Source organism: Phyllostomus hastatus, unplaced genomic scaffold (genome assembly GCF_019186645.2).
Source record: "Phyllostomus hastatus isolate PE091 unplaced genomic scaffold, TTU_PhHast_1.1 phas_contig_40, whole genome shotgun sequence".
Classification (NCBI taxonomy): domain Eukaryota; kingdom Metazoa; phylum Chordata; class Mammalia; order Chiroptera; family Phyllostomidae; genus Phyllostomus; species Phyllostomus hastatus.
Genome location: NW_025333872.1, coordinates 7,184,660 through 7,212,079, shown reverse-complemented (window position 1 = coordinate 7,212,079; position 27,420 = coordinate 7,184,660). Strand labels below are relative to the sequence as shown.

The 27,420-nt window shown below is 51.4% G+C and overlaps 1 protein-coding gene across 14 annotated transcripts; it reads right to left on the bottom strand.

Moving 5' to 3' along the window:
* Window positions 1-357: 357 nt before the first annotated feature.
* On the bottom strand, window positions 358-26,028 carry TJAP1 (tight junction associated protein 1). Of its 14 annotated transcripts, none has more exons than XM_045843225.1 (14): window positions 25,949-26,028; window positions 25,329-25,455; window positions 17,253-17,428; window positions 14,701-14,837; window positions 13,564-13,637; window positions 7,766-7,872; window positions 6,951-7,076; window positions 5,373-5,401; window positions 4,488-4,649; window positions 4,212-4,278; window positions 3,946-3,975; window positions 3,071-3,178; window positions 2,883-2,966; window positions 358-2,176 (listed from the first exon to the last, which is right to left on the bottom strand). In XM_045843225.1, the coding sequence occupies exons 7-14, from the start codon at window positions 7,068-7,070 to the stop codon at window positions 1,076-1,078; spliced, it is 1,701 nt and encodes a 566-aa protein (XP_045699181.1). In that variant the 5' UTR covers window positions 7,071-7,076; window positions 7,766-7,872; window positions 13,564-13,637; window positions 14,701-14,837; window positions 17,253-17,428; window positions 25,329-25,455; window positions 25,949-26,028; the 3' UTR covers window positions 358-1,075. The 14 variants fall into 14 exon arrangements, with proteins under 14 accessions (XP_045699181.1, XP_045699182.1, XP_045699183.1 ...); XM_045843226.1 differs by having other exon boundaries at window positions 17,277-17,428; XM_045843227.1 differs by lacking the exon at window positions 17,253-17,428 and adding an exon at window positions 11,419-11,484.
* Between the last annotated feature and the right edge of the window lie 1,392 nt (window positions 26,029-27,420).

Below are 27,420 nucleotides of genomic sequence, written 5' to 3'. Positions count from 1 at the left end.
ACCCCACAGCCAGGGAGTTCTCTGATAGCCCCCAAAGGTCTCAGAATGGTCTGGCGCAGGCCTGGGACTTCTAAGAACCTAGGGTTCTGAGGTGATACCTTACACAAGCCCTATAAAGATATAATGAAGGTAAAGAGCTTATCTCCAGGGCTCAGCTGGACCGAACCCTACCTCAGGGGAGACTCGAAGTCCAGTCAAGGTTATTTAAGGTGCAGCCCCTCCCAACTGCCTGAAGCTCTGGGCCCAGGGAAGGCCCAGGCAGGGTTGGGGCAAGGCAGAATCACTAGCAAAGAGTAGGACATCAAAGGAACTGGGAATACTCAAGAATGGAGAAAAAAATGGTCATTAACAAATTAGTCCATACCAGTAAAATAGTTTTAATTTTAAAATAGTCATCAATGTGAAAATTTCCCAAAGCTGGGAGTAACAGTCTAGAGCCAAGGTTGGGAGGGGGGCCAGGCCTCACCTGGAGCCCAGCCTGAGGCCCCGAGTCCCACCCCATACTTGCTTCCAGAGGAAGAGACAGCTGAAGAGAGCCCTGAGTCAGCCCTCTCCCTCGCCCTGGAGGGCCCGCTGGGCCAGGCCCCCTGAAGGCAACAGCTTGTGCAGAGGGTTTGGGGAGGGAGGGAAACAGAAAACAGAAAGGTTAATTGAAAACAGAAATTAGAGGTTACTAATCCCAAAGACACCCCCTCCCCTCCCCCCAAAACCCCCCATGGCTATGGAAGGATGATGGAGGACAAACACCGATGTGATGAACCCTCAGCTCCCCAGAAGCCCAACTGGGGCTGGACTGATTTGAAGAAAGGTCTTGAGCCCAGCTGCATGTTACCTTTGGAGAATAAATATTTTAAGAAAGGGGGAAAACCCATGAGGCAAGCTGGCGGCAGTCAGTCAATGCAGCTGGAAGGCCTGGTGTGACCCACCGCCTGACCCAACCGCACCAGGAACAGAGCTGTGCAGGCCTAGAGGGAGGGAAGTTCAAGGGCCTGGGCTGGGTAGGGGACCTCGCGCCGCAAGGGTACAGGCCCCCCGCAGTCCCAGTGCAGCAGTGGCAGGAAGGCAGGCAGGAGCCCTAGTTGAGCAGGTTCCCCTGCTCCTGGGCCTGGGTCAGGCTGTCCTTGCGGTGTAGGTGGTGTACCCCCATCCTCTTGGGGCTGCGCTGGGGGCGACTGGAGCCGGGGAGTGCCCAGCTCCTGCCCTCGGTGTGGGAAGTACCAGGCCCTTTCTCTGTGCTGCTATCACTGGGCAGCAGGCTCTGTTGTTCTTCCTCGGGGCTGACAGGCAGGTTCAGCTCTTCCTCTTCTTCCTCCCTGGGCAGGCCAGAGTCAGGTTCTGTTGGCAGCAGAAGCCCACTCTCACAGGACGAGGAGGAAGGTGCCTGAACCTCCTCGTCTCTGTCCGTGGAGTTAAGAGCAAAATGGTGCTGCAGCTCCGGCAGCGCATCGTGTCCAAAGGCTGTGCGCTGGGCCGCAGTGGCCGGTGGCGGAATGCGGTCCACAAATGCTCGCTGCCAACTGGCCAGCAGGTCCTCTTCAGAGCTGGCAGAGCTGACAGGAGCACTGAGTGTCAGGGGGGCTGGGCTGGGCCGGTGATGCGGGGAGGCCTGGGCAGAGGCAGGGCTGCTGGACACTGGGCTGGGTCGGACTCGCTCACTCCCCTCCTCCACCAGGCTCAGGGAAATGGCCTGGCGGGTGGCATAAGTGCAGTTGGGCAGGGGGCTGTTGCGGGGGATTCGCACTTTATCCTCAGAGAACTCGATGACCTTTCGGCCGGGATACAGAGGGTGTGGTGGAGACGGGGTGGGGTAGGGGCTCAGCTTCTCCCAGGCTGGCAGAGGCAGGTCATCCTCTGGGGAGCCCCCGGCAGCACTCAGAGAGTGGCACTCCCCATTGGGTTGGGGGATGGGACTGCCAGGGGCAGGGAGGCTGGCTGGGTCACCTGGGGCACCCCCACTCATGTCTACGTGCACAAAGACATCCTCAGCCAAGGGGTGCCCGGCATTGCCTGACTGGGCCGAATTGAGCAGTAAAGACTCTGGCTTCTCCAACACCCGGGCAATGACCGAGGTGGGTACCACAGCCCCTGATGCCAGGCCGGGGGCAGGGCCTGGGCTGGCGGCCTCTTGCTCACTGTGCAGATGTTTCCGAACCATGTCCTGTAGCTCGCAGGGCAGCTGGGGTAAAGAGCAGAAAGGAAGAGACATGCGTGATCCCAACCTAAGACAGGCTGACTCAGGGCGGAAGTCATGGTACCACGCACAAGTGTAAGACTGCTGTGTGTTCAGCGCTTCGCTACACTGAGCCTGCAGCAGGCCGGGGTACAGCCTCACTTCACAGACAGGCTGAGGTTCAGAAGGGGCAAAATAACTTGAGGTTTTGATTAACACTGCCAAGATCTGCACCCGGAACTGGTGTTAAGGCCCACATGTGCTGAAACTTCCTTGTCCCCTATCTTAGCAGTAGCTTCTGCCCAAACCAGACATGGTTTAAGGATCTGTAGTGACTGGAAACCTTGAGAGTGCCTCCAGTCCTCCTGTAGGCCCCACCACCCTTAAGCCTAAGGGTCTTGGGTCTAGAGTTTGCCCCTTGGGGTGGGGGGATCTCTCAATGTTCTTATGGCTGATAGCTCTGGCCACTCCCTCCCTCCTGCAGGGGACCCTGGAGTCTCTCTCTCCCTGTATCTGTTCCAGAAATACCAACAGGGCCAGCTCCAGCCCTAGTGCTAGGCCCTTGACAGCATACAGGACACAACCAGTGACAGAGCTGACTGGCTTGAGAGGAGACAGGGAGGCTATGGGGATGGAGAGAGATGCAGAAACCAGAGTCAGAGGAGTTCCAAAAAGACAACACTGGCATTGTCGGGGTGGGCACAGTACTCACATCAGCAAACTTGTGGTTACGGAAGTGGGATTTGTTGCACTTGAGGAGCTGCACAGCCAGGTTGCAGTCCAACCGGTACCGTTCCTGCAGACACAGACGTGGTTCAGAGCCCAGCCCTGCCCGAGGGAGCAGGGCCAGGCCGGGCCAGAGCAGGCCCCAGGTGAGGAAGGCCCTAGAGGGGCACATACATTGAGCTCCTCCAGCTTGTTGATGGTGTTCTTGGCATCCAGCAGCTTGTTGGTCAGCTCTACAATCTCCCAGTCCAGTGTCTTCCTGTCCATCTCAGCCTTCTTGATCTGAGACACAAGACTCGTGGTGAACCAAGCCGAGGCCCTAGCCAGCCCTTCCACCCCCTCCCAGTCCAGAGACACAGGAAGCCACAGGTGCCAGGGCAGCCAAGGCGGACAGAACAGAGACAGACGACAAACAGAAGGAGACGGAACACCTCTCCTGTTCTCCGGGCTGTGAGGTGGGGGCTCTTTGAGCATGATCTGCTGCCACCTGGGCCTGGCAGTACATGAGCTGCCCATCCCTCGAGGGAGCCTACACACCAGGCAAGGCAGTTTGTACCTGAGAGAAGGTAACTGCAAACCCAGGCGCTAAAGCCTATGTAGGTAGCTGTTTCCAGGATCAGGCTAGGAAGAGGGAGGAGGATCAGGCTAGGAAGAGGGAGGAGGGCGTAGGCTGCGGGGCAGCTGGGGGAGCCTGTGAGATTATTTAGTTGAGCTGAGAGGGAGCTGCAGGCTCAAAAGCAGCTTTCTGATCTTCAGCTCAGGCTGGATCTACAGCCCTCTTCCCCAGAATGGCCTGGGCTTGCAGCCACTGCCGCCAAGCAGCTGTGAGAGTTCACTGGTGACATCAATCACTACCTCTGCCTGCGCCAAGAGCAGGCTCCCAGCTGTCAGCTCCTCCCCCAGGAAGGAGGCACCGAATACTAAATGGGCCTCACATAAGGAAGAGGAAAGGAGTGGGCAGAGAGAAATGACCAGGGCCCCAGCAGTCCCAGATCTCAGCAGAGGAGGAGGCCAGGTCAAGGGAGAAAACACACAAACTCAGACGCAACTGCGAAAATCCAGCTGTGGCTAAGAGAGGCCTGAGAGGAGAGTGCGGCAGCAACGATGGCAGCATGAGGGGGAGACGAGGAGAGAAGAGAAACAGTGTGAGCATTAAGACAGTACCAACTTGCACAGCACACTGTGGTCCCCTCCCCACCACTGCCAACATCCCCTCCCCAAGCCCCAGGGCAGAATGGCATTCCCTTGGCAAGTCCGAGCCCCCCGCTATGCTGTGAGCACAGTGCCAGCCGAACCGCCCCCCTGGACAGATTACCAGCGTGTGCAGCTTGTCCTCCAGCTCCTGATTAGTCCTCTGGGAAGCGGTGTAGCTGTTCTGCAACCTGCAGAGGAATACAAGGCAGACCTCTGGGTCTTGATCCTGTCCCCAGACCCTGTTCAGCTTCTCTTTTGTAAGGGATCTTGGGCAAGTCATTCTCCTCCCCAAACTTCAGCTTTCTCACCAAAATCAGATGATCTCTGAGGCCTCTTCCGGCTAACCCCAATGAACGGGAGATGCACGCATGCGTGTCCTAGCCCCTCATGCCCATACCTACGGAACTTGTCCTTAAATTTGTCCAGCTCCTCACGGCTCTGGCCCAGCTCCAGCTCCAGGCAGTCCTGCCCGATTTCCAGCTCGCGCTCCAGGGCCTCAGTGCGCCTGGTGGCCAAAGCCAGGCGCCTGCGAAGCTCCTCATTCTCCTGCTGCAAGAGCCTGGCAGGGTGAGGAGGGGTCAAGAGCAGAGGGGCATCAGTGATAGGAGGGCCATCCCTGGAGCCCCAGGCTGGTCAGAAAGGAAGGAATAGATGACAGGAAGACAGGCACTGGGGGCAGATTCAGTCAGAGTCTGGGGCCGCAAATTCCACAGGCCTGTTGGACCTAAGAACACAGCCTGGCTTGGGGGGTCAGGGAGGCAAGAGGGGACAGTAGATGGTAGTCCAACCCCCCACTTGTTGGAGAAGAACGAGAGGACAGAATTCCCAGTCTGTCTCTAGTTACAGCCAAGCCAGCTGCCCACCGAGCCCGCAGCAGCTCGTTTCCCCACTACACGATCAGGCTGCTCCATTATTAATCTCTTGGACATCCAGCCCAGCACCGCCCTCCACTCCAGAGGTCTCACGTGGCTGACAGAAAGGGTTCCAGGGAGGCGGCTGGCACAGGAGGGCCAGGAGCTAGGGAAGGGCTCACTGCCAAGAGCAGGCCCTCAGAGCCATCCCCTCCTCAATTCCAGGTTCTCTTGGAGCCTGTGGAACAAACCTCTTTTTCCAAAAGGAATATCCACAGCAAGCCTCCTCCCAGAGTCCCTAAAATACCACCCCCACCCCAACATTTACCTCTACCTAATCCAAGGAAAAGTCCAACTATCCCAACAGCCTTGCCTGGAGCTAAGAGGGGCAGAGTTGAGGCAGGGCAGGCTCTCGGGCAGCAGATACTCACTTCATCCTCTCTCTGTCAGTCAGGGACTCCTGGGCACAAAAGAACAGAAGCCTGAGGCTCAGCTCTAGACCTGGCCTCCTGCCTGCCCACCCTCCAAGAAGCCCTGGAAAGGGCCATTTCTGAAGCCCAAAGACTTTCACTGCAGAACGTGGCTGAGTGAGTGCCCCTGTTCTAGAGATGGAGGCAATCCAGTAATGCCCAGACAGGCCTAGATTACTCTCTCTCATGCCAACCAGAAGATTCAACAACCCCTTCCAGCCCTCACCCTTACACACACCAGCTCCAATCCCTCTCTTAGGCCTAGAGTCAGTTGCAGGTAAGTCTTGGTACCCATGCTACCTCTCCCAGGGATAAGGAGAGTCTCTCAGCTGTTCACAGGATGCTATGAGCCTCACAGGCATGGCAAAGACCTTCCAGAGAAGAAACCGGGCTGAGCTGTAGCAGGGTTCTGGGCTCTGACAACCAGGCCAAAGTGGGGCCTTACAGAGGCTCAGGAGGAACACGGGCACAGGTAAAGGAGAACTGCTGGGTCAATCCTGACAGAGAAGCGAAGAGTCTCATCTTGCTTTTGACCTCCTGCCCCATCCTCCTGAACCCTTTCGTTGATCATGGCCCAAGAGTCAGGGCTCGGCCAGACGCAGAGCAGAAAACGCATGCGCTGGCAAGAGGGAAATGTTAATGGGCCCGCTTCCCCGCTTCAGATGGAACTGACTGCTCCAAACACCAGTCAGGGCCCAAAAATGAGGTGGGCAGCCCAGACCACGGACTCTGGAGCCACTGACACCTAGATTTGATCCTCTTCTATCACACACTGGTTATATTAACTGCACTGAGCCTTAGGGTCCTCATCTCCAAAACCAGGGAAGGCCCCTTGGGTGGTAACTAAGCATGATACCTGGCCTTTTTATTTACTGTTCTCTGAGCTGAAGTGGGTAAACCCTGGCCCCTGTGCCCTGAATCCGACCAGAGCGGCCATGGCTCGCCTGATGCTCAGCATGTGCTGACCGTCTCTCGGGTTCTGAGTGCACTCCACACACTGCAACAAGGTGGGGACCGGGAGCAGGAAGGATAAACCACCGCAGCATCTCTCCCCTCCTGTCAGTAGGCCCAGCAAGGGAGGGTGACCGATGCATTAACGAATGCTGCCCAACCAACACAAAGCTGGAGGAAGGCCGGACTTCTGGGGACAGTGAGGAACAGCTGGTCTGGTGGAATAAGCCGGAGCACCGCCTCCCAACAGCTCCCAGAGGGGCTGTGGGCTGAACGGCTCGCTCCGCCAGGGGAGGACCAGAGTCCCGGGCTCCAGCAGGTTAGTGCCCCTTGGTCTGGTGGGTTGCTCCTTGCAGGAAGAACCATACTGCATGTGTGGGGTCGTCTCTGCTAAGCTACCAAGAAGACTCTGGGGCCCCAGACAGGTGGACGTGTGCCCATGGCGGCCCCTGTGAGCCTACACAGCCCCACCATACTCTCACCCCAATGCTGGGGGCCAGAAGCTATTCATGTGGGAGAAGTCGGCTGGACACCCAGACTCAGGGACCTGCCTCTGCCAGCCAGGGTCGGGGTACCGGCCTTGCTGACCTCCTGCTCCAGCTGGGATCCAGGAACTTCCAGGCGTAGCTCCCGATGTTCGGGTGGTGCCTTACGGTAGGGTTTCTTAGCAGGGGCTGCACTGGTCATTCTGGGAGGTGAGGGCTCCATGACCTGCTAAGGGGAGGCGAAGATGGAGGAACCTCAGAAACAAAGGCAAGAGGCCTCTGGACTAAAGGAAAAGGATGGTAAAAGGGGGCATATGTAGGAGCCGCCAGGCAGGCAGACAGGCTTGGGCATGCTAGGGTCACAAGAAGGGTGGATTCTGGTGTGCCGGCGCCTACGGAGTCGCGAGAGCCCTGCGGGGGTCCAACGGGAATAGCCAGTGGGACAGGCGGGACGCAGGGCCTGCGCACCAGGAAGAGTGCACCACGCGGAAAAGGGCAGAGAGTCTGAGGCAGCCCACCTCTCTCTACTTTGTGGGCTCAGGAGAAAGTCTCGAAGGGGAAACTGCTCTCAATGAATCAGCTTCCTCAACTCCAAATTGGGGTGAAAATAGCACCAGTTTCATAGGGTATTGTGCGATCATATAAAGCAGTCAGAACAGTGCCTAGCACTTAGGAAATGGTTGATGTTAACTTACAAAAATAACCAACCAGAAAGCAAGGGCTTGAGGACATTCAACCAGCCTAGGCTCCTCAGTGGGGGTCTCTGAGCTCAAGAGAGCCCTAAAGGCTGAGCCCCACTAGCCTCCACCACTCTTTCACCAGCCCCCAGCTGAGAGGCGCCACCTGCCTGCCCCCCTCCTGCCAGGCTCCCCAGGAGAGCCACGGGGGGCGGGGTGGCACAGGCCTCACAGAACGTACCGTCTGTCTGTCGGCAACTCGCTCTGTTCCGCTGTCCGGGAGTTAGCCCTCGGCTCTCCACATCCCACGGCCCCTCCACTTCCTCCTCTAGCCAACAGCTTCTGAAACTGGAGAAGGCAAGAAAGTGGAAACCAGGTGTCAGCCGCCTGTCTGTCAGTGCCACAGGCCACCCTGCCCAGTGTGGGACCTGGAAGGCCCCCCAGGGAGAGCCAGGCAGGAAAGCCACGGACGGGGGCTGGGAGAGGACTGAATGCACCGGGTTCCCGATGTCTCCATGAGCACTGCCGTGTGTGGCCGTGTGTGTTCATGGTCTCGGCGTACCCACAGGCCCGATCCAGAAGTAGGTCAGGTCTGTCCTGTCCCCACCCTGCCCCACATCTGTTCTGTGTACCTCCCAGGCCTCTCAGAGTCTAGGAACAACAAAGAGGTTTAGAGAACATGGGTGGCGGAAGAGAATACCAGGGAAAAAGCCTAGCAGAGCTGTAAGATGCTGCTGGAAAGAAAGCTCCTAGCAACGTTTCCAGAAGGAGCCCACAGATTACCTCTGTGCACAGCGGTGGTGAACGAACTCAGATGAGAGGGCCGGGTGCGGCCGAGAAAAACCTAGAAAGGCAGCAGTTTAGAGCAATGATGGTGCTCACACAGGGCAATGACGATCCCCCTCGCCCTCCTCAGACAGTTGGCAGGTGCCCGAAGACATGTCTGGTTGTCACAACAGGAGCGGGTGCTCCTGGCATCTAGTGGGTGGAGGCCAGGGCTGCTGCCAACCAGCCTGTAACGCACAGGGCAGCCCCGACGACAGACACAGCGGCACACAGTGTGATGGAGCCGAAGCTGAGAAAGCCTGGCATAGAAAACTCACGTCTGAGGAGCTGGAACGCCTGGGTTCCAGGCTCAGTGATGCTTCTGACACACCACCGTGTGGCCTTTGCTCCCTAGATACGTCTATTTGTCATCTGCACAGGGTGGCTGCACTGAGTGCCCTGTGTGGTCCCCTCCAGGTTCTTGGGGTTCCAAGCTCTGTCCCCACCTGCAATAAGCTGGGCAACAGCAGGGGGCAGCAGCCACCACAGGGACCAATGGAGACAGTAACCTCAGGTAGCCTTCTGGGCAGAAACAATCTTCCTGCTGCCATCCACCTCAACAGAGCTGGGGGCTGAGGGAAGCCTTACGGGCTAAAGCGTGTGTTCCTGCTGTTGGGACATGCCCTGGCCATGACTCCTGTCACATTCCAGCAGGGCCCGAGGCAGGAAGAATGGTGAGGGGTAGCGAGGGCGGGGAGGCAGGAGTGGCCTCCCTCCTCTGTCTGAACAGTCTGGTCTCTGACTGGGGGTTCTCGGGGACTGGGGTGTGACAGCAGGCACGAGCCGCCAACCTCCGCCCCTCTGACGGTGAGGCAGAACGTGTCCCCACAGGGCACAAGCAGCATGCTGTGTTGGGCTGACTCCCTGTGCAGGAATCCGGGCGGGCCTGAAGGGACAGTACATTCCTGGGGTGTGGGAGCAAACAAGTCACCCCACAGGTTCCCCATGGCTACTCCTCCAGATGGCCCCAGGGTGAACATTCCTACGGTCTAGGGGACAGGCCCAGAAAGCCCCAACCAGCCCGGGTACCTGGGCTCTGACACTCAGGGGGTGGGAGAGGGGGTGTGTATATAAGTTGGAAAAGGGGCAGAGCCAGAGACAAAGGAGTAAGCTTTACAGGTGGCCAGAGACTCTACAACCCCAGGGGAGATTCCCATGCTGGCTGCAGCCTGCTCCCCATCTCTATAGAGAATCCAGGCCCCCGCTCCCCATCTCCTCCCTTTGGCTGAGTGGCCCCCTTCTCCCTGCAGGCCTCTTTGTGTACCCCCCTCTATTCTCAGCTGCTGCTTTTCTTCCCTACCCTATTCCTGCCAATGCCCACACTGTCCTCCAGGCACCAGAACATGTTTGTTTATGGGCAGTGGGTGGACCAGGAGGACACTGACCGCTCAGGTATCTGGTAATTCTACCCGTGAGGACAGTGGCTTCACCTAATGCCCGCAGCTCTCACTCTAATTGCCACACATCCTACAGCTCATCCTGCCTCCCCTGACCTCCAGTCCCCACCCCACAGGCCCACAGGCCCACAGCACACATTCCCAGGGGGTCCACAGTCAGGCAGTCTGGCTTGCTGTGGGCAAACAGTGTGGATGTGGGTGGCAGCGAGAGGGAGGAAATGTAGATGCAAACTCTGGGATGAGGAACGGTGGGGCGATGAGGGGGGCGGTTCTCACACCCAGCCAAAGCCTTCCCTTTTCACTTGTCAGTCATGGGGAGGGGAACCACTCCCAACTGGGGAAGCAGAGGCAATGCCCACCAGGGAGAGAGTCCACAGGGAGCCTGCCATGTCCCCAACACAAGTCCGCAGGAGTCTGTGCCACTCTCTGCCCTATGTCCATAAATACCAGTGCATGTCGGGCCCTTGCTCCAGCTCCTGGGATCTGCTAAGCGCCCCAGATCAGCCCATAGGCACCCACATTCCCAAACTGAACAGGAACAGCATGAGCCTGGCAAGCTGCTGTCCTTGACCAGAAGCACTACCGGGAAGGGCAGACCTGGGCGTGAGAACAATGCTAGGTAGAGACAAAACAGGCAGCAGCTGGACCCCAGGCCTACAAGCTGGAAAAAGATGAAAGGTCAGCTAAAAGGCAGCAGAGCAGACCCTCCTGGAAGCCCAGCTACCATGTTCAGCCTCCACTGGCCACACATCCTCCACCCAGAGGTTCCCAGGTGGCCTTGTGGTGTTCCAGCCCAAGGAGTCGTCCAGCCCTGTGTGGAGAAAAGACCTCCAGGGAAAGCAGCTGGACGTTCACAATGGGCCCTGGACCCTGAGGAATAAGTAAGCTGCCCCTGGGGCGCCTCAGCCTCTTGGTGCCCACCTTCAGGGCACGTTTAAGAAACTGGTCCTCTGGAAGGTCTAGAAATTGACAGGGAAGGATCCCACTCCTCACCTACCCAAGCTTCAAGGAACTGGGGGCAGTCAACTGGGGGTGTGGGGCTACCAGATCACGTGCTGGGTCCGCACTACAAGTGCAGCTGTGCTCTGAGAGAGGGGCCGAGGCCCAGGGTACAACCCCTGGCTGACCCAGTCTGGTCTGAGGCTCCTTGGCCTGGACCTACAGGCACTGTGGAGGGACACACCCAGAGCAGCTGTGACCCCTCCCCATCTCAGGGAGGTGAGGTGAAAAGGAAAAGCAGCTCTCCTCACCCCTCACTGCCCCCCACCAACCCCGCCTTCTCCTTCCTCTTCTGCATAGTACTCATTCTTCACTCACTCAAAATCAGTTTGGAGAAGAGACTCAACCCCATATCTGCTGGAGTGGGGAGTGGGGTGATTAGTTTCCTAATTGCCATGTTGCAATCTGCCAGTTGGTGCAGGCTGCCTGTTGCCGCCTGCCCTGTATTAAATACCTTCTCCCTGATTACAGCCCATGGGGCATGATTAGCTGCCTCCAGAGAACAAAGTCTGCTTTCATTAGAAATGGGACTCGCACGCATAGTGAACCTGCACTGTGAACCTGAACAGCTGAGCAGAGAGCGTAGACAGAGACAGATATAAGGAGAAATGTGCGCCAGAAGTTGGCTGAGCAGTACCCTTGAATCAGAGGACAAAACATTTGCCAAGCATACCTGCTCCTTTCTGTGGATATGAAGTATGTGTGCGTGACCAGGGGCTTCCACAGTGGTCGGGAATCACTGTTGCCAGAGATGGAGTAGCACAAGGAGAAAACTTTTCAGAATCCTCATCCTCTTCAAACCACTACCTTCCTTCTGTGGGTCTGCTGTGCAAACCCACAGCAACAGCAAAAACATTCAAGCTCAAGAGCCAAGGACACCCTCTCAGTTCCTTCTGCCATCTTTTCTGTGGGTTTGCCCAAGGCACAGGGCAAAGTTAAAGGTGCAGGAGAGGAAGGGAGGTCCAAGCATCCCTCTGAGGGTTCAGAGGCCACCTCCTCAACACTAGCCCGGCAAAGAGAAACTGGACTAAATCCAAAATGGGTGTGGTTTTCTGGCTTTTTAAACTTCTGCCTTCCCCCATGGGATGTCTCCTCTAGCTTCCAAGTTCCGCTCTACCACTTCATTCCACTGCCCTGCCCTAGAAAGTCTGAATGCCACCCTACTCACCACACCACCCCTGCTCTCTTCAGGAAAGCACAGCACCAACAGTTTACCTGGGCTCAGGCCATTTCCCATCCTAATGATGTGCCTTTCTGCTCACAGCTGTCACTGAATCAGGCAAGTGGGGCACTTGAGGGGTCAATGAACCCAATCTTCTCAGTCATGAAGGGCCAATACATTACCACCAAAATCATTAAAGCGCTTCTTCATAATGCACTCAAGAAAACTCAGAGTCAGCAATCACTACTGCTTTTGAAGTGACAGGAAAACCAGCCCGTCTTCAGAATACCCCAGCTGTGCTATATGCTGCCTTAATTCTCTTGAAACCCAGCAAGATATAAATAAACAATAAAAATAAATACAGGCCCTTTCTTAAGCCCCTAAGCAACTGTTAAAATATGAATGTCTGATCACAATGGGACCAGTGCCTCCTCAGTGGGAATTGCCCTCAGCTGAAAGCTACTGTCCTCAGCGGTATGTAGTCTCTGAACTCTGCAAGCATGGAGGAAGCTGCACCTCAAGTCCTTGAAATCCAGGCTCTACCTCCAACCAAGGAGCAAACGCACAAACTACCGCCCTGCAAGGCCCGGCCCTGTAACCAGGTGACTCGGCAGGGGCCCCTCTCCACCTGGACTGTCAGTGAACAGCAGAACAGTCCTCCAGCACAGTGAGTGGACCCTACCAGAGCTGTTGGGGCTCAGCCTTCCCACACAACCCCCGGGTGTCCCTCCCACTTGCCGCCAGCCCCCAGTTTCCGGCATGCAGCTGTTCCTGAGATACATGAGCAAAGCCCTCAGCAATCCTGGGCGCGTGGCAGGCAAGCAGCCAGCTGCTCACAGGGTGGGGTCTGGGCAGGCTCTGCTGTGGGCTCATGACTAGGCTGGAAGATGCCAGTCTGTGCCCAGACCAGCCCTGCTGCCCCTCCAACAGCCAAGCCTGCCACTCCTCTGGGCAAGTACAACCTCACCAGCTTGGGACAAGTTGCTTGTGGCCCTGACCTGGCCTTTTGCCTGCTCCAAGCAGAACAGATTGACAGGTTTTCAAAAGCCAATAGGGGTGGGTATTTTTCTGCCACAGAGTAATCCTGAGGACTCAGAACTAGCACTGGTGACCTGGAGTGCTCACCTGGCTCCCCACCTGAGCAAATACCTCAAGTCTATCGCCTGACTTCATCCAAGCAAACACTAGATGGGAATAAAGGGGCTGAAGACTACTGATGATGGTCCTAGCAAACCAAACCTCCCCTCATAAAGGGAGGGCCAGCCCCCATGCCCCCAAGATCATAACCAGCACTTGACAGTAGTCCCCATGCCCGCTCCTAAGCTGGAAAGCTAGAAAAGCAAAGTGAGAGGCAGCCCTGAACTCTGGCTCCCCTCTGGTCTCCTTCGGGTTTCCTGGTTAGGGCCAAGCCACAAACCCCTCCAGCTTGCTCACTCCCTACTCTGAGCCCCTCAATGTCTGACTAGCATCTACCAGTTCCCATATCTACACATTCCCATGCCGAGCAAGAAGACAGCCCCAGTGCCTTGTCCCTCCCAGCCCAACGGCACAGAACCACTGTGACGGCCCGCAGGTTTCAAGCTTCCCTACCCAGACCACCTCATACTGCGCAGCTCCCAGAGACTGGAGACGCAGACGGTCTGTCTAAAGAGTTACCTGTGCAGAACACTGGGGAGCTCCAAGCAACTGGCCTTCCTGTTATTTCCAGAACCCCTTTCTCCTCTCCAACCCTAGAGGGAGACAAGAGTTTGGTGGGAGCTTCTCCATGGCAAGCCGTTCGCCAGCCTCCCAATCTGAGGCCAGAGCCTCTCCTAGGCCCACTGTGGAATCCAAAGCAGGTCCCATTTCCTTGGGCTAAGGTGCCCCTCCCAGCTCTTCTCGGCTAAAGTCCACCGAAGCTCCAGCCGTGGAAGACAGTGGGGGACCAAACTCCGCCCACACGGCTTCCCAGAGTAATAGTCACCAATGGGAGCCACATCTCAGATGGGTACCCAGCTCCGGACTCAATTTCAGTTTAAGTAGCTCCACACTTCTGTCCAGGGAAATTCTCACAACCAGGTTGAGGTTTTCCTCAACCTCCCCAACCCCCCAAAAAACCTTGCAGCGAATTCTAAATGATTAACCTGGAGTGAGAATAATGGGGACACCATTCAATCTTCCCCTCTTGAAAAAGAGAAGAAACTGTTCAGTCTCAAGAAAATTCCCACCTGTCTCTGGGGCATGAAACAGCACACTAACTGAGGGATATTTTCTAACTCCATGGTGATAAAGTCATATTAACAGAAACTACCCAATTCTGCTTTAAGAAAGAATGGGAAGGGCCCTGGGTGGTGTGGTTCAGTGGACTGAGTACTGGCCTGTGAACCAAAGGGTCACTGGTTTGATTCCTGGTCAGGGCACATGCCTGGGTTGTGGGCCAGGTCCCAAGTATGGGGCACGTGAGAGGTCTCTCCCTTTTTCTCCCTCCCTTCCCCTCTAAAAAGAAATACATAAAAATCTAGAAAAAAGAAAGAATGGGAAAGCATGGTACTGACTGAGGGGAGGCCAAGTCCAGCAGCAGGCTGGCAGATGCACAGGTGGCCCTCCTCTCCTGGCCACGAAGGGGGTACATCCCCACCCAGAAAAAGGAGACTGGGAAGATGGAGGGAACCCAGTTGTAAGGACCCCAGAGCAGAGGAGATGGCATGAGGTAATCCAGGGGAAGGAGGCAGCCAAGCTGTGGGGAGGGAGCGAGGACAGGGGCACTGCTGGTGGTATTCCTAGGGCAGGTTAGCTGGCCCAGGTCAGACTCACAGGGTTAGTGTCTTCTCCCCAACCAGCCAGCTCTCCTGGTTAGCATGGTTAGTGACAGACTCATGGCAGACACCCTCCAGGCACTCCATATAAACAGACAGCTGGCTCTGTGAGCAGCCCAACTCCCAACTCCGGAGCTGCAAAGAGAGAACAGAAGGAACGCCAGGCTGCAGATGACCAGGGCACACACCGCACTCCCCTGACAGGGAAAGCTCCTCCGGACTTAGCGCTAGACCCTCAGGGGCTTCCTCCCACCCAGAAACCATGCCAGGCAGAGGGGTAGCACTCCCCTGCCACCCAGGGAGTCCATCTCACTGGTCAAGGCTCTTTGGCTGGTCAGCTGTTGCAAAAAGGTCACTGCTTGTAGGGGGATGGGGGCTGCTCCTATCTTGTCCATTCCCCCAACACTGATGCAAGGCTACACCAGAGCGCTGAAAGCTCTGTTAGAGCTTTTTTCTTAAGAACAAAGCCACCCACAGCTGCAGCTGCTACCCACCCCATGCCTGTGCTAGCAGAGTCTACCCCACCACCTCCCACTGGCTCTGAGGAAAGGGGCCGGGAGAGAACTTGCCTAGGGATCAGACACTGCAACAAGAGCTGCATGGAAAGCACAGTACAATGGGGCTGTGTGTGAGGCGGCCCAGCTCTGGGCCAGTCAAGAGAAGGGCGGCACACTGCCACCTTTCAGTTTTGGAAAGGGCCGGGGGATAGCTCTTCCCAGGGAGCTGGTCCCAGAGGATCCTACAGAGCAAGGATAAAGGCTGTGCTATAGCCAGGCTCCCCACACTCCAACAGGGACTAGTCCACTCTCTCAGAATGAGCAATGGCCTGAAAGGCAAGCATTCTCTTTATAGCAAGCCCAGAACCACCCAAAGGGAAGTCAGAGGCCCTGGCCTACAGATCTCCGGGCCAATGTAGCAATGACAGTAGAGCCCCAGAGGCCCCACAAGAAGCAACCCCTGGGGCAGCAGGATAGGAAAACTTCAGCAAATGTATCCACAAATATTGCCTGTGCTTAAAAGAGAAAGACGTGTTGTCAAGGGAAAAAAAAAAAAAACAAAACAAAACAGGGAGGGATTCCCCCTTCTGTCTGGGTAGCACGGCAGATGCTGAGATGACTTGGGGTGGAAAGGGGAGAATAGTGACCACCCTGACTCCTCTCCCAAGCCCAGGTTAATGATTAACACAGGCATGAAAAGCCTCCAGTAGGCTTCCAACTGCCTACTCACTGGGTTCCCTCTATTGCTGTGACAACTGCCCCAGAGCTCCAAAGGCCAAGGCCCAACCACGGAGGGTGAGATAACCATCTAGAGGACAAAGAACGCTTGCTGTGGGCTCTGACCTGTTCCCTGGACTGACAGGAAAGCATGGCCATGGACAGGCCACCTTCAGAATCCTCACCCACAAAATACTACTAAGAATAAGAATAACAATAATCAGCACCAGCTGGGTTGGTCTGATTTGCTTTCAAAAGGTAGAGTAGCAAGTGACCTGGCTAATCCAAGGTTTCAGAAACCAGGGACTCTCTCTGCAATGAAACAGAAGTTCAAAAATCAGGTAATTTTACTCTCTTCCCAGCCAAAAAAGACAGTGCACTGAGGGGAGAAACAAGCATAAGATAAAGTGTTGATGCCCACATGATGCTTATATCCATTCTGAATCCCACTCAAAGGCGCTCCTGTGCACAATTTCAGCTCAGAATGAAAAACAGTCCCTCAGAGATAACCAGAGGGCCGCTGCGCCCAGAACCTGCAGTAAAGGCTCTCCACCCCTCCCAACGAGCTAGCCAGCACCAAAGGGAAGCCCCAAGCTGGGAGGAGGGCTACGACCAGGCTCCTCAAAGGTTCCAATAGGTACTACTCAACCCTAAGTGACTTACTAGGTGAACAGAACAAACTGAAGAACAGTATGTATTATTATTGAGTTTTGTTTATTTTATAAGTAATACCTTATTAGGACTGTCTGGAAGGATACAAAATGATTAGAAGGATATGTGATAAATGGTTAACAGTTGTTAGAACTAGTTCCTTATCTTTGGGGAATGGGCTTACAAAGGGGCAATGGGGAGGGTTTTCTTACTTTTTATCTTGTATATTTTTCTGTATGGTTGGTAATTTATACAAGGACACACGTTTATGACAAAAACATACAACTCCTAGACAAACAGACAAAAGTCCTCCGTCTGCACTGTGCTTTCCCATTCCGGAACAGCTCTCCCTCCCACTGTGTCCTTTGATCCTTGCAGCCTTATGAGGCCCACAGAACAGGTGGAGCTCCCCCATTCTGAAGTGACAGAGAGGGTAAGAGGCTTGCCTAAGACTGCAGACTGGGGCAGAGCCCTCTGTTTACAACTCCAGTGCAAAGCATGGAAAGCAGTCATCTCTAGGGAGCCACAGAAAAACCATGACAGTTCTGTCCTTTATGGATTCCAAATGTCACCGAGAGCAGGCAGTTAACACTTTTGAGATAGTAACTAACAAAGAAGAGGCCCCACTCTTCTACTCATGGCCAGTCCAGGACACTCAGTCCCTTTGAAGCCTAAAAATACACACCACAATCCAGTCCAGGTGGCTCACCCAATCTGCTTAACACACAACGTAGCTTATCACTCCCGCCGAGATGCGCTCAGTGAAGATGTGCCACATCACGTTTAGCTATTTGTTTCAGCCTTCTGACTGTCCAGGCATCATGAGGTTGTAGTAGGACCCGGATGTGAGCTTGGAGCACACTGAGGTAGGAGTAGAGATAGGACCAGAAACGTAAGAAGGATACAGGGGCACTAAAAGAAGCTTAATGAATAACAAAAAGGACGCCAGCAGCCAAAGACTTCTAGATGCTAATTCAGCAAGAAAATATACCAGCGGCCCTGGCCAGTGTAGCTCAGTTGGATGAAACGCCATCCTCATCCCGTAAACTGAAAGGTCGCAAGTTTGATTTCAGGTTGGGGCAGAGGCTACAGGTTCAGTCCCATCAGGGCACAGAGAAGTGAGAACCAATCGATGTCTCCCCCCGGCACCACCCCCGTTCCCCTCCCTTCCCCTCTCTCTAAAATCAGTGTGTCCTCAGGTGAGGATTAAAAAAAAGAAAATATACTGGTGTGTTTCACCTCCTCTTTTAACCTGTTCTGCTGGCTGAGGGACGACCGTTGAAATAAAAAGGCTGAAAAGGGAGACAGCTGAAGCCAAGCACCTGGAGGACCACATAACCACATTAACTCAACCCTGAAAAACAGTTAGCAATGCTATTGTTAATACTATAATCTTTTGTTTACGCAGGACTTTTCTTCGTAAGCAGTTCAAAAGGTCGTGCCAGATAAGCCCTATTCGCTTTAGTCTCCCTGAGGAAGGACTGAGTGGGGCCGCAGGGCACCCAGACCTTGGGCACCTACTGGGGCACTTGGCCGTACACAGTGCTCTCCCATGTGTACTGCACATGAACATTTTTGGCCCAAACTTTCAGGAAAATAATCTTTTGTTTAACTGATTCAATTATTTATATTTAGATACTTGTTTTTGTATTATAAAGGAATTTTAGCATTTATTTTTTTAACGTATTATGGTACAAGAAATGTTATGTAACAAGTAATAAAACACAAGAACAGATACAAGCTATTTTGGGTACTACCCATGTACAATGCACATTCTTATTTTTCCCTCAAAAATTTGGGCACAAAAGTGCACATTATATGCATCAAATTATGGTATGTAGGGCCTAAATGCCTTCAGTAAAAGACCCTGGCCCTGAGAAGCTTCAGAGATAGAAGACCTTGCCCCTAGTGGGAGAGGGGCAGGTTAAGAACCACTTGCATTAGAGTGTGGTGAGGGCTTTGAGGGCTCAGAAGAGAGGTGCCTGGCTGGGGCAGGGGTTCAAGGACCAGACAAGAAGCCTACCCTCCTGAGAAGCCTTTTTTTTAAATTACAAAATCATAAGCATGTAATTCTGTAACATAACAATATCACACTCAAGTACATCATATGACATTTCAGGTGAAACGTTCAAATTAAAACTACAACTTATCACACCCATATTATTACCCTACAAACCCCACTCAAGTAGGCGTTACTTCTGCTGGACGCTGTATATTTCTTATTGTATCATAGTATCACAGTAGAGTAAGTTCCAAGCAATCTAATGATAAGTTTTGAAGAAAGGCTGATGAATTAAAGAATTTTTCTTCTAAAAGACTGAAGACCACAGGAATATCTGAATACAATTCCTTAAGATAAGATTTCTTAAAAGAAAAAAGAAAAAGCATTTATCTTCTGAACTAAACATAGTACTTGAGCTAATGTTTGTTATGCAGTATTTGCAGTACTTATTATTTCATCAACGTTTTAATTCATTTGTAATGAAGTTTTATATTTACTATTCACACAAAATAAAACAAGGGCAGAAGTCTGATCTGAAGAGAACACTGAACACATCTGCACACCGCGACCCCTCTGGGTCCATGCCCGCGAAGAAGCTTCGGAGGGCGGCCTGCTCTACCTGCCTGGGACCCGCAGGATGAGGAGCAGGGAGCCCCCCTCAGAGCAGGCTTGTTTCTCAGCCTTATAAAGACTTTAACAGAAAGTAAAGGAAGCTAGCGACAAACTACTACCCTCTATCCCCTCTTCCAACTTCTTCCTCACTTGCTCTTTCTTCTTCCTTATTTTTTGCTTCTTATCCATCACTCTTCACTCTGCTTTTTTCTTTTCTCTTATCATCTTTCCACCCATTTTCATTTTCTTCTCTTCTTCTGTCCTTCACAATTCTCCTTTTCCAGTTTTTTCCTTCTTAGTCTCTGCTTCTTCCTACCCAAACTTCCTCCTTTTTCCCATTTTATTTTCATATCTCCCTCATTTGATTTTAAACTCACCCTGGAGTATCACTTGGCATTATACAATTAAGAAGTCTAGACTTCTGGAAACAACTTCCCTTGGTGTCTGTTGAGAACTGGTGCCCTAAGAATTAACCCCACCAACTACATGAAAAATAAAAAGGCAGAGAGGACAGCAACTCTCTCAGCTACCAGTCTGATTTCTGGGGAGCATCTGAGTTAAGCCAGTTCTGTGGCACAAGAAGACCATCAAAACCTCAATGTCAAGGGTAGGTAACTCAGCTGGTTACAGCGTTGTCCTGATACGCCAAGGTTGAGGGTTCAATCCCCTATTGAGTACATACAAAAATCAACCAATGAATGCATAAATAAGTAGAACAATAATAACAAAAAAGCCCTAAGAAAACTGGGCCCCCCAAAATCTGGCTTCCTCAGAGCCTAGCTGTGTTCTACCTGCTTTAGCCAACACTTTTCAGTTCATAAAACACCAGGAGAAAAAAGACATGGATCCTCAAACACGCCATCCAGTCATCCACAGCCATAACTACATCACAAATCCACCACCTACCCACCCCCACCTGTACTCACCAAAGTCACCAAGAATCCTGAATGCATGTCATGACCCATCAAAGGAATCATTACAACACAAGAATGTGGGAAGCATCAACGATCTTACTTTGCACAGGCTACCCACAGACAGTGTCCCCAACCTCACCTTTTTTATTGCTTCATCACAAGAAAGGAGACTCTCAATTTTACTCCCACCTCAAAAATGCTCCTGGCTACCTGGCAGAAAGCAAAAGGCTTATTCTAGCTTGAATAAAACAAAGCCTTTTCTTATACACTGAGTTTTTCAAAATGGAATTCATTCATTTAACAAATATTTACGGAGTATCTTTCACATGCCAGGCACCATGCAATATGCTGTAAACTTACTTTCTCTAATGCTCAACATTCCTGCAAAAAACAAATCATATCATACTTTATAAGGTATGAGACCAAGGGTCATACTGGTTAAACACTTTCCTAAGTCCCATAACTGGTAAGGGGTGAGTCTGGATTTAAATCAGGTCTGCCTAGCTCCAAAATCAGACTCTAATACACTGCTTACCTTACTCCCAACTCTCCACACACCCCCATACTCCCAGTCTTCCCTACCTACCCACCCCCACCCTGGGACCAGGGAGGGTCCGTCCTCTAGAAGGGGTTGGCTCAGTGAAAGAGATGGACAAGTCAACAGAGAACTCACCATACAACTGTATAAGGTAAGTGCCAGGACAGAGGCTCAAACACAGTGCTGAAGGGGCCAAGAGGAGGAAAGGAAAGCAGGGAAGTCTTCTCGTGAGAGATGACAGAGGACCTGGGTCTTAGGAATGGGCAGAGCTTCAGAGACATGGTAAGCATCATGTAGCGAGTACAGTGCACAAGCAAAGAAGAATAAAGTACATGGACAGCCACAACAGGTTCAGGAGCAGCAGGAAATTTAGAAGCAATGAAGAACAGGACAGATGAAGCGGAGCAGCAGCAACTCAGGTAACAGGGTTGGGTTTGGGCAGGAGTGTAAAGAACTGTTTTTGCATGCCTGGCCCAAGAGGATGGCCTTTCTCCTGAAAAAGTGGAACCCATGGCACTTCTAAGGGAAGAGACATCTCTTTTTTTTTAATAGAAAAATAACTTCAGCAAAGATGGAATGGAGTGGGGCAAGACTGCCCATCACACTTCATTCGCTCTACATGCACCACAGCATTATAAAGCACCTATTATGTGCCCTGCACTATCCTAAATAGGAAAACACAATAATGAATAAAATAGTCTCTTTTCTCAGGGCACTTATAGTCTTGTAAGAGTCAGACAAGTAAATAGGCAATTACAATATAGGATAAGGGTTAAAATAGAAGCACAGAAAAAAGGCAGTTAAGGGGGGGGGGTCCCAAAGGAAGTGACATTTAAACTGAGATGTGAAGGACAAAAAGAAAAGTAAGGGAAGAAGGGGAATGCATTCCAAACAGCAGGACCAGCACACCTGCAGATGCCCAAAGCTAGTATGAGCTGAGTTCAGAGCACTGTTCAGAGGCTGAATCCGGGTGAGAAAGGAAGGCCTAGTTTACTGAAGGGTCCCTGGCACCCAAATTGTGGTAGAAAGGATGCAAAGGGATTAGATTCAAAGCTAATACATAACAAGGGGTATTGTGAAAAGAAACTGATTTAGACAACTAAAAGAAAACAGTAAAGAGGGAGAATCAGCTCGAAATCCACCTGACTTCACCCTGCAGTTTAATCATTTGCTAAAATGTGACCCGAATCAACAAAGTCTGAGGACTTCTACCAAAACAGAAAGATGCACTCTACAGAGGTAACATGTCTCAGCACGCTGCCTGCAGCACAAGATAAAGCGCACCCTCCAGCGATGTGTGGCTCCCAAGTTAATGGAGGGGGGCAGCAGAGACCCACAAAATCATGTGCGCCACGACCAAAAGAAAAGTTCCTCATGAAGCTGGGTAGCAATTCCCAGGGAAAGCCCTAATTCCTGAACCCCCAATCCCCTGAAATCTGGTTAGACACCAGGCGTGTGCCTACTCTGACAGCAGGGTGGAGAGTCATTTACTAAAGAAAAAGATGGGCCCTGAGGGTGAGTTAAAAGACAGGACGTGACTCAGAAAGAGGGGAAGAATGAGTCTTAAATACTCTCCACCCCCCTCAAAAAAAAGAAAAAAAGAAGAGGGCAGAGGAAAGCCAGTCTATCAGACTGGGGCACACCTGTGCCCCCAGGTGGCACAAAGGCCTCCTGCCTGACTACAGGAAAAAAGACGAGCGCTGAGCCGCGGTCTTCCTCGGCAACGCAAGCCTCAGCAGAGGCACGTTCATTTTCCATTTTCTTTTTAAGATGGGAGGAAGGAACTATTTAAAATGCCATATTTTTTTTCCTGTATAGTTTGCTACTATTTTTAAAAGAAAGATGCATCCAGACTGTCCATGAATTTAACACGATGGCTGCTTCACCTGCTCATGTAAGCAAAGTCAGAAATGAGCGTTACATTAACGTGTACATTAATACACACACACACACACACACACACACACACACACACTCCATTAAGCCATGCTTAGAGCGGTTCCTAATGTTAGTCTGCTCACCCAACCCAGAGCCCAGGTTTTCCAAAGGCCAAGTCAAATCATGAAGAGAGTCCAAATGTGGCTAACATGGCACAGAGGTCTCTATCACCACAGTCCCAGCATGGTTATTATTTCTAAGAGGAAGGAGACAGCTGTGATGAAGAGATCAGTTTCTAAAACATTTTTTAGAAAGATTTTATTTCTTTATTTTTAGAGAGAGTGGAAGGGAGAAAGAAAAAGAGGCAGAGAAACATCGATGTGTGTGAGAAACACTGATGATTGATGGGTTGCCTCTCAGGTCGCAACCCAGGCATGTGCCCTGACTGGGAATCGCATAGGCGACCTTTCGGATTGCAGGCTGGCACACAATCCACTGAGCCACACCAGCCAGGGCTAAAACTTTTTTTAATAATCAAAAAATTTTACTACAGTATGGGTATACATCTAACCATCATTTCCAAAGAGATACAAACAGCCACTAGGCATATTTAATAGTTATCTTTATACTAGATCCCAAAAAAGGCAGTCAATTGCCAAGCCAGATTGCCTGGTATCAAATCCCAGATCTGCCACTTACTAGCGTGGAGACCTTGAGCAAATTCCTTAACCATTTACACCTCTATTTACTCATCTGTAAAATGGGAATAGCAGTATCTAGTTCATAGGGTTGTTATAAAAATTAGTTAATACATTTAAAGCACTCACAAAAGTGCCAGGCACATAAAATGTGCTCAGTAAGCACTATTATTATTATAATCACTCAAATGCAAAGAAGATAATTCTACAGCTTCAAAGCTTCAGCAGGAAATCATTGGCATTTTAACATTACTTTAAATAGAATGAAAAGCTGTACTTCCCATCTCTAACATTAGGATAGCAGCCCAAACAAGTTCAGGTCCTCCATAGAGAGACTACAAGTTCGATCATGAAGCAGAAATTAGTGCTGAGATCTAACATAAAAACAACAAATACACATTGAGGGTCAGGTACTGTTCTAAATGCATTAATGTATTAACTTATTTAACCCTCATAACAACCCTATGAGATAGATACTCTTACCAAACCCATTTGGTTGATGAAAAAGCTGAGCCACAGAGCACAATGTAATATCTAAAGGTCACAGAGCTACAAATGGCAAAGCCAGGACGTGAACTACGCACTCTGGCTCCCAAGTCAGTGTTCTTAACCTGTACATGCACTCACCATACTGTCCTAGCTGATGACAATTTCCAAGAGGGCATCCACAAAGTGTCCTCAGATAGAAAAGGTTCCTAACCCTCTAATGGATCACAACTAAATAGTTTCAGTGCTTCAGGTACCTGAAGGTATTGAAGCTGGCCTAGTAACAGAGATTTGCATTGGCCTGTCTGGAGTCAGACATTTTGGGGGTGGAGGTGGGGAGTAGGAGCAGGGAGCAGGAGATGGTTAGTGAGGTGTCCTAAACCAAACCTGACTTCCCTGTCCAGTCACAGAGCAGACGTCGTTCCTGAAACAGGCTTCGGTAAGAAGCCTATTTCCACCTCTGGCTTGGGTATAAGAACAGGGCATCAGAGAAAGTGAGAACCATATTCACTGCATTCTGTGGCTCCAGACCCCTTTCTTTTTCTCCAACCCAAAGTCCCCTATCTCTAAAGCCATGCTTGGTTTGGCTAATAACCTGAGTTTTTTTAAAATGTGGTCTGATGAGAATATGAAAGAGAAACAAGCTACCAGAAGAGAAAAGGGCAAGTTCTACAGTCCTTTGCTTCCATCACCACATTGGTCCACACTGTAAAGCAGTTCTCAGATAGTGGGGGTCTCAAGGGTTATGTAATAAACATTCCTAGAGCTTTACACCAGTCAGTCTGACTTCTTATCATAAATCGACATGGATTTTTTTAAAGATTTTATTTATTTTATTTTTAAGATTTTTAAGATTTTATTTATTTTATTTTTAGAGAGGGAAGGGAGGGAGAAAGAGAGAGAGAGAAACATCAATGTGCAGTTGCTGGGGGCCGTGGCCTGCAACCCAGGCATGTACCCTGACTGGGAATCGAACCTGCGATACTTTGGTTCGCAGCCCGCACTCGATCCACTGAACTACGCCAGCCAGGGCCATAAATCGACATGGATTTTGTCTCCCTAATCCCAAACTGCCTTTCTTCCTGCTCTGATCCGACCTATCACCAAATCCACATCCCCAAGAACACTAATAAGCCCTTCTTACCAAAAGAAAAGCTCAAAATAAGTAGAAATGCTACAAGAGTGAATTCAGGAGTTGGTGACAGTAGGCACTTAAATGGTCAGTGAATACCATCAGAAATTTGTTTTCTCCTGCCTCCCCACCATTTGTCACCCACAAATCTCCACTTCAGGCAGGATGCCAAACTGCAACTGTGATTGGAAGACTGAAGAAGATACAGTGAACATGTAGGAAACTGCTTGTGACAGGGAAGTGTTAAAAAATTTTCAGCCTGATCCCTAGGCCCTTGCCCATGTTCGCTTGCATGGTTGAAGGTATACAAGGCTCAATTCTACAACCAACTCTCAAAAATCACCATGCAATCTAAGCAGAACACTAATTTAGGGACCACAGGCAAAGAGCAACCTCTATAAAAGAGCGCCCTCCTCAGATTAAATGATTCTCAGCATCATTCAGAGCCCATGAATCCTGCTTCAGAGGTGCATGACAGCCTGTCACCAGAGGCCACCTTACCTGCTCTGGGGTTGGGCTTGGGCTTGGGCAAGTTGCTACCTCTTTGTCCAGGCAGGCACTGTGATTCTTCCAGTCCCTGGGGCCCCAGGGTCTTCAGCTTAAATTGGGGCAGATGCTTCTATAAGAACTGTGGAAAGGCTGATTTAAGTGTGGAAGAGGTTCATTTGACTGGCTTTAGTTCCTTCCTTACCAAACCTACCCATCATACCCCAGGTTTCTCTTTCCGCTTCCCCACTATGCTCGTCCACCGGAAAGACCCCACTACTCTCCCACCTACCTGCCTGGTACAGTCGGACCCCGGCCACAAGCTCCAGGCTTCTTTAATCTCAGTTAAAAAAAAATTCCCCTCCAATTCGTGACTCGGCTTCTCCAGAGCCTGCACATCTACTTCTGGTACCCTGCCCTGGACCCCTCCCCCAAGGCTGCCATTAGATCCTAGGGCCCCTCCCTTCGTACCCACTCTCCCTCTTTTTCTTTCTGCCCTGAACCTTCCCCCATTCCACTTCCTTTTCTCAACTCCGGAACTAGACCCTCCTCCGCCCCTACTCCATGCTTGTGTTCCCACGATTTCCTCCCCAAACCCCAGCCTCCCCGCCGACTACTCCCATCCCACAACAAACTTTCTTCCGCTGCCCGGTGCCTTCAAAACGCCATCTTGTCGCGGGGCAGGCCGGGTAGTGGCCACCGCACGGGAATCCCCACGCACTAGGCGCCGTGCGTCACCGGGGGCGTGGTAATGGGGCGTGGCCTCATGCTGGGCGCCGGGTGATGGGGAAAGATGGGTATATCCTAAGAGCGAGAGTTGGAGGCCTGGCCGCTGGAGCGGGAAGGAGGTGCAGGAGTAAGGCGATAGCGGGAAGGATGGGGAAAGACTCTGGTACTCAAAAAAACAAAAAAGAATAGAGGAAAACAGCATAAAAGTATGCTGGGAAAGTCTTAGCACTAGTTCCCCATCATCCAAAGAAGAAAAGTAGCTTCTCAGATTGTCACGCAGAGATCCGCAGAATCCAGCCTCTTTCACGTTCACCAGCCTAATTTTCCACTTCTTCCGGGGACTACAGGTTCCCAATTGTCCAGTGTATTCATTCAGGTCTTAAAATGCCCAAGCCCTCTTCTCCTTCAGCCCTCAGCCCAAACTGTCACCTCCTCCAGAAATCCTTCTCCAATCCCCCTGCATTTGGTGCTCCTTTTGCACTTGCACATAACTTCATTGTAGCTAACTTGTGCTGTACATGCTGTATCCCTTACTAAGCTGACGCTTCCACAAGGCAGACTGTCTGATTGCATCTTCATATTCCCCATTTCCCAGCAGGTGCCTGGCACACAGCAATTGCTTAACGAATATATAGCATGGCATCCTCTAATGCACTAGGCATAATTCTGCCTCTGGGCTTTTAGCTTTGTTCTTCCCTGTGCCTAGAATGTTATTCCTCCAGATATTCACTCCCATGCATGACTCTGCTCATATAGAGCCTTCCCTGGCCACTCTATCTAAAGCAGCATCCTCAGCCACTCTTTCTTACCTTGCCTTAATTTTTTTGTTTCATAGCACTTATTGTTATCTGACATATTAAATATGTCTTTGTTTTTTGACCATCTTCCACTATAATGCAAACCCCATAGGTCTGGGACATTTTCTCACTCATCACTGTAGCCCCAGTGTCTAAAACAATTCCTAGTATAGTAGGTGTTCAAGAAATGTTTATTGAATTAGTAAATATCATGGAGGTTATTGGTAGAGGGATTTTGGAATATAGAAGTAGGGAGGAGAGGTTAAGAATACTACAAAATAGGCCAGGTAGCTCAGTTGGTTAGAGTGGTGTCTGGATACACCAAGGTTGTGGCCTTGTTCTCTGGTCAGGGCATATGCAAGAGTCGATGAATGAATGAATGAATAAGTGGACCAAAAAACTGATGTCTTTGTCTCTGTCTCTATCTGCCTGTCTCTCTCAAAAATCAGGAAGAAAAAAACCACCCAAACAAAGAAAGAAATACTACAGAATAAAATGTATTATAGGCCCTCAAGATGAGACTTGGCCCTATCAGTAATGGTAGCAAAGACAGAACCCAGGCTCAGAAAAGAAAGGGGTGG